Genomic DNA, 6,862 nt, shown 5'->3' on the forward strand with positions numbered 1-6,862 from the left:
CCATTTCCTTCCCACAGGAAAACAGGATGGAAGAAGTCATCTCAATCTAACTAGTGGTGAAGAAGATGTTTAGCATGCTAGCCTTCATTGCTCAGACCTTTAAATACAGGAGTTAAGATGCCATGATGAGGCTGTACGTGACATTAGTCAGGCCTCTTCTGGAACACTGTGTCCAGTTCTGGTCTCCCTGCTACAGAAAGGATATTATTAAGCTGGAGAGGATTCAGGAAATATAGGCGAGGCTGGATAGGTTGGGACTTTTTCGACTGAAGTGTAGGAGGTTGAGGGTTGACTGTATAGGGGTTTACAAAATCATGAGGGGTATAGATAAACTAATTAAGAACTCCATCTCGTTCTCCCAATCCCTCCGCCTCTGCTCGGATGAGGAGACATTCCACTCGCGAGCATCCCAGATGCCCACCTATTTTGAAGAACGTGCTTTTCCTCTCTCTGTCATCCAGATAGCTCTCCACCGCACCACTACCATTCCCCATTCCACTGCTCTAAACCTCCCCCCCAACGCAATAAAAACAGAGTTCCCCTTGTCCTCATCTACCACCCCACCAGTCTCCGCATCCAACACATCATCCTCAAACACCTCTGCCAACTCCAACTAGACCCCACCACCAAGCACATCTTTCCCTTCCCACCCCTCTCCGCCTTCTGCAAGGACTGTTCCCTCCGATAGTCCTTGGTTCATGCCATCGAACCCCCAGGTATCTTCCCCTGCAACCGGAAAAGATTCAAAACCTGCCAGTACACTCACATCCCCCCCCCTCCCCTCACCTCCATCCTGGGCCCCAAACACTCATTCCAGGTGAGACAGAGGTTCACCTGCCTCTCCTCCAACCTAGTTTACTGCATCAGCTGCTCCCGATGTGGTCTGCTCCACATCAGGGAGACTGAACATAAACTTAGGGAACGGTTCACCGAGCATCTAGCTGGACCTGCAGGGACCGACCGGCCCTCCCAGTCACCGCCCATTTCAATTCACCTTCCCACTCCCTACTATAGATAACCTGAATGACAGGTGTCATTTCCCTGGGATGGGGTTTTCAAAACTCGGGGGTATTTTTTTAAAGTGAGAGGAGAAAGATTTAAAAAGACATGAGGGGCAAATTTTTTTTACAGAGTGTGGTTCGTTTGTGGAATGAACTTCCAGAGGAAGTGGTGGATGTGAACACAGTTACAATGTGTAAAGATATTTGGATAAGGACATGGATAGGAAAGGTTTGGAGGGATATGGGCCAGGAGCAGGCAGGTGGAACTGGTTTAATTTGGGATTATGGTCGGCATCGACTGGTTGGGCTGAAGAGTCTATTTCTGCGCTGTATGACTCTATGAATCTATTCTTTGTTTTCAAATCCTTGGCCCGCAGGGACTGGCTTTTCCTGTTTGCCTTTTTTTAAAAAGCCCATTATCTCTGCAGAAACTTGTTTGCTTATCATGTGAGTGTGGCTGACAGTGAGATTGGGGAGACACAGTCTTAGCTCTGGATTAGATTTTAGGTTTTAATTAGTAGCTGCCACTTTCTTCAGGACTTTTTTTTTGTTTATAGTAAACAAGTTATTTAGAGTTTATTAAAGAGGCCTGGGTGGGCATTTCTTGTATTCTAGACAGGAACACAAAAGACTAGGAGTGACCATTTTGGTAACAGATTGACACTAACACTGTGCCAAGTGGAATAGCAAGGTTTAATTATCAGCCCATTCTTCCATCACAGTCATAACAACATACATATACTGTCAACTGGAGAGTGACACAAAGGAATATCAATAAGACAAGTCAAACTAAAACACCTTCTCTAGTTTAATAGAACAATTTTCCATCAAAAAAGTTAAGTTTCAACTAGAAAATATGACAGGAAAAAGAATTTTTTCTCCAGATGAGGGAAAAGTGTGTTTGCTAATGTTTCGACAATCCTAAATAATATTGTGAGGTCTTCAAACTGAATTTGACTGTAAAATTCTGAGTGTCTTCATCAGGAAAGGGTATTCTCTGTGAGTCTACAGATCTTGTTTTACACTGATAAATAGGGACAGAAACACAAAATTATTGAATTATCAAGTGAGTCTCATGTAGCTCCCATACTTTGGGTGATGGGTTGCATGAAAGGGTATGTAAGAGGTGCCAACCTAGTAGTAGCAAGGCAAGTTAAAACAGTGTTGTGTTACACCTAGAAAGCACATGGGCAATTAACAGGCAGCTACCAATGTTAGCGAGGCAATGACTGATTGCTGTTTGCCTCTGGAAAAGGTGGGAATGTTTGGAAGGAGAATACAGCTGGCTCTGAATGGAAGACTCAGCAACCTGCTACCTGATGGACAGAATCCAGACCATAGCAGACTGTGGATGGACCTGCCCATCATGTTCCTTGGTACTCAAGATCTTCAAACCAAGCTGTCCTTAACTTTGAACTGTGTTCCTGAAATGTCCTAATACTCAACCACTACAAAGAGTTGTTACTCTTTAAATGAAGGAGTTTTATGTACAATTAGTAGAAATCACAGGAAGACATTTTCAAATGGTACCATCTGGCTGTACCTGCCTCAACTCTACCAGTTGTTTCTATATAACGTGACGTGGAGGACCTGGTGTTGGACGGTTAAAAATCCCACAACACCAGGTTATAGTCCAACAGCTTTATTTGGAAGCACTAGCTTTCAGAGCGCTGCCCTTTCATCAGGTAACTATTGGGGCAGAATCATAAGATACAGAATTTATTGCAGAAGATCATAATGTCATGTGATTAAAATGAAATATTGAACATTGTTTAAATTTCATGACACTGTGATCTTTTGCTATAAATTCTGTCTTATGATCCTGCTCCACTAGCTACCTGATGAGGGGGCAGTGCTCTGAAAGCTAGTGCTTGCACATAAACCTGTCGGACTATAACCTGGTGTTGTGGAACGTTTAACTTTCTATATAACAAGCAGTTTGAGTGAACTGAGTGAAAGAGTTAAGCATGCAGCTTACCATACCTTCATGAAGATAAGAAACAGCAAATTGCAAGCAGAGCTAAATTATCCAGTTAGGGGTGTTTCATCTCCTACTGAAGTATCTCAAGGCCTTATAAAGTTAAACTCAAATATCTGGCCCTTAGCTGGAGAGCTGCATACCAACTCCACTTTGTAAAAAATACTTAATTAAAATTCCTTGTCATCAGAAAGGACCAAAGTTTAAGCAAATACTAGTGAGTAGCTTCCTGGGCTGTTTCCTTGTTCTTGTACTCATAGATGCCTCTGTAAAACTTATAATAATGAATGGGAAAAAGAGGCAGTCTCCATCAGGTCTAAATTCTCCTCCATCAGGAATCCTGGAAATCCACTAGCTGGAGACAGGGAACTGCGTAATTGCTTTATACTCTTACTTATGGTGATTTGTTCTGAGTCTGAGAAAAATCTGTTGGTCTCTATTCAACTAGGGACTACTTCACTTCAGAATTAAATTTTCACTGCATGCTATTTTAAAGATGGCATAGAAACAAGTTTGCAAAAGATGGTCCACAAAGGAATTTCACATGATCATAGGAACCAGAGTGCCACACAACTAGCATTTAAGGAGAATTTCTGTCCCCAGAAATTGGAGGCCAGGAGAGCATTTCTCTTTAAAGTTGAGAAACACTTCTTTTACACTTTCTGTTTACTGGCGAAACTCACATTTGTCACTACACTCTGAGTGCTTCTGAGAATGAGATATGCTTTATAGAGCAAGCAGAACTGCTAATCATTGAACACTAACTAGTAAAAGTTTGAGGAGGGGTTTTAATTATTGGTCATACCACTCGGGAGTTTTAAAGTAAGACACTATGTAGAGTTATGATGAGTAAAAAGCACATATAATGTACACTAAAGTGCTTTTAAGAATTTTTTTATGCATTCAGGGTATCACAGCTGCACCTAAAACTTGTGAAATTTCAAGGTGCTCTGTGATTTATTTTTAAAATTGGATGAGCTAGCTGTCCATGTCAACGGGAATACAACAAATACCGAAGGGACCCCGTGGTAGGCTGTCCCTCATTATGTTATGGTACTTGATTTTTTTTTGCTGAGTTTCTTCATGGATACATTTTAACTTTCACAGTGCTTGCTAATGGGCAATCTCCAAAATAACTATACACAAGGCACCGCATCTACAGAAAACATATTAACCATCCAAACACCAACACAGAGCCCATTGTCAGTGAGCTTCTCAGCTCCATGCTTCTATTACATAACTGTTTGTCACAACACAATGTTTTCAAGGAAACTCTTATTCCAGCAAACTCCCCAATATTGGTTTTCTGGCATTGATCTTGTGAAATGCATCCACGGCTTGCAATAAAAGTTTTTCCTGTGGATAAGTAAAAAGTTGAAATTATCCACATTATATTCATCATTCAAAGTCATCATGGAGTGGATGGGAACACTACCTTGCAACTGACTGAGACAAAAACATTCTCAGAAAGCCCTTTGCATCTACACAGCACATTCCATGGCCTACAGCTATTTCCCAAGCACTGCTGAAATATTGAAAACATGACTGCCGACTTGCAACACAGCAAGATCCAACAAACGACAATATGATAATGACTAGATGATCTCTTTTTGTTATTCTGAATGATGATCATTGGCAAAGGCCCCAGGGCCCAGTCTTCTTTGGGTTTTTTTTTAATGAGATGTCCTGAACATAGTGCAATTATCAGTGAGCAGACTAGTTTTCTGTGATTCATATACAAGGATACCTAGATTCCTCTACACCGAAGCACTCTGAAAGTTCTTTCCATTTGGAGAATAAGTTACTTTCCTGCTCTTCTGACTAAAATAGATAATCTCATACTTAACCAGGTTAAACTCCATCTGCTCAATTTTAGCCCATTCAGCTAATATATGATTTCTTATTTCTTCACTGCAACTTACTTTCCCACCTACTGTATTTTATCTGCAAACTTAGCTACAGTAATTTCTATCTCCACATCAAAATCATTAATTTAGATTGTAAATAGTTGGGACCCGAGGAATACCATGATTGGCTGCCAACAACCACAACCATCTTTCTTCACTCGTCACGACTTCAATCAGCACAGAATTGTCCTCTGATCCCTCCAATTTTACTCAGACTGGCCGATGACTAACTGAGTTGAAAAGTGTGGCGCTGGAAAAGCACAGCAGGTCAGGCAGCAACCGAGGTGCAGGAATGTTGAGGTTTTGGGCATGAGCCCTGTGTCAGGAATGATGAAGGGCTTATGCCTGAAACGTTGACTCTTATGCTCCTTGGATGCTGCCTGACCTGCTACGCTTTTCCAGCACCATACTTTCGACTCTGACTCTCCAGCACCTGCAGCCCTCACTTTCTTCTGATGCTGAACTGAGCACCTCTGGAGTTCAGCTATTCGTTCCACAATTGAACCAAACTAAACTGCAGCAGAGGTTACCTGTTGGAAGCTGAACTGAGTATCAATCAGCAGGTTACTGTCCTCACTTGCTGATGACTGAGAGTACATTGATTGGCAACAATTTGCAAGGTTAGATTTTTTCCTGTTGTTTCCATTTTGCACTGAATACTCAGCATTCTGAGTAAGCGTCATCCAAACTAAAATGGGAACTAAAATTGCTGTAATATTGCTGCACTTGGCTGTTTAATTCTCTCATTTACTTCAAGCAAATTATAAACAACAATAAAGCGCAGTACAGCACAGGAACAGGCCCTATGACCCACCCTCTATTCCCTGCCTAGTCATGTATCTGTCCAAATGCCGTTTAAATGTTGCTATTGTATCAGCCCCTCCACCACCTCCTCTGGTAGCACATTCCAGTCACCTACCACCCTCTGTGTAAAAAACCCTCACCTCCCACATCTCCTTCAGACTTACCCCCTCTCACCTTAAACCTATGACCCCTACCCATTGTCATTTCTAAAAGACCCAACTATCCATTCTATCATTCTATCCTGGGAAAAAGACCCCAACTATCCATTCTTACCCATGTCTCTCATAATTTTGGAAACTTCTATCAGACTGCCCCTCACCCTTCGACATTCAAGTGAATACAAACCAAGTTTGCCCAATCTCTTCTCATAGCTAATCCCCTCAAACCAGGCAACATCCTGGCAAACTGTTTCCATACATGTTCCAAAGCCTCCACATCCTTCTGGTAGTGTGGCAACCAGAACTGTACACAATGTTCCCAAAGGTGGCCTGACTAAAGCCCTCCGAACAGCTGCAACGTGACTTGCCAATTTTTATACTCCATGTCCTGACTGATGAAGACCAGCTTTCCACGCATCTTATGGATCACCTTATCCACCTGTGTTTCAGGGAACTGTGGACTGTATGCTTAGGTCCCTCTGTATGTTGATGCTGCTGTAAGTTCTGCCATTTACTGTATACCTCCCTCCTGCCCTAGATCTTCCAAAATGGATCACCAAGGATTTGTCCAGATTAAACTCCATCTGCTATGTCTCTACCCAAGTCTCCAGCCTACCTATATCCTGCTGTATTCTTTGGCAATCCTCTTCACTATCCACTGTTCCCACAATCTTTATGTCGTCAACAGGCCGCCTACATTCTCTTACGCATATATAAATATTACAACAACAGGGGTGCCATCACTGATCCCTGGGTACACTACTGGTCACAGATCTCCAGTCAGAAGAACACCCTTCCACCTCTACTCTCAAAGCCAGTTCTGTATCCATCATACCAGCTCTCTGTGGATCCCATGTGACTTCACCTTTTGTATCAGCCTGCCTCGTGGAACCTTGTCAAAGGCTTTGCCGAAGTCCATGTAGACAACATCTACCACCCTGTCCTCATGCTTTTTACTGTGCCTCGGTACATGTGACAATGAATTCAATTCAATGCAATCATCTTTGTCACTTG

The 6,862-nt window shown here is 42.3% G+C and overlaps 1 protein-coding gene across 1 annotated transcript in view; it reads right to left on the minus strand.

The window, feature by feature from the left end:
* Nucleotides 1-5,569, minus strand: part of LOC122541573 (phosphatidylserine lipase ABHD16A-like) — a 39,581-nt gene extending 34,012 nt beyond the window's left edge. Inside the window, exon 1 of the mRNA XM_043678405.1 lies at nt 5,417-5,569. Coding sequence (XP_043534340.1) covers nt 5,417-5,569 — 153 coding nt within the window. The remainder of the gene's footprint in view (nt 1-5,416) is intronic.
* Between the last annotated feature and the right edge of the window lie 1,293 nt (nt 5,570-6,862).

This window comes from Chiloscyllium plagiosum, chromosome 37 (assembly GCF_004010195.1).
Source record: "Chiloscyllium plagiosum isolate BGI_BamShark_2017 chromosome 37, ASM401019v2, whole genome shotgun sequence".
Lineage (NCBI taxonomy): Eukaryota > Metazoa > Chordata > Chondrichthyes > Orectolobiformes > Hemiscylliidae > Chiloscyllium > Chiloscyllium plagiosum.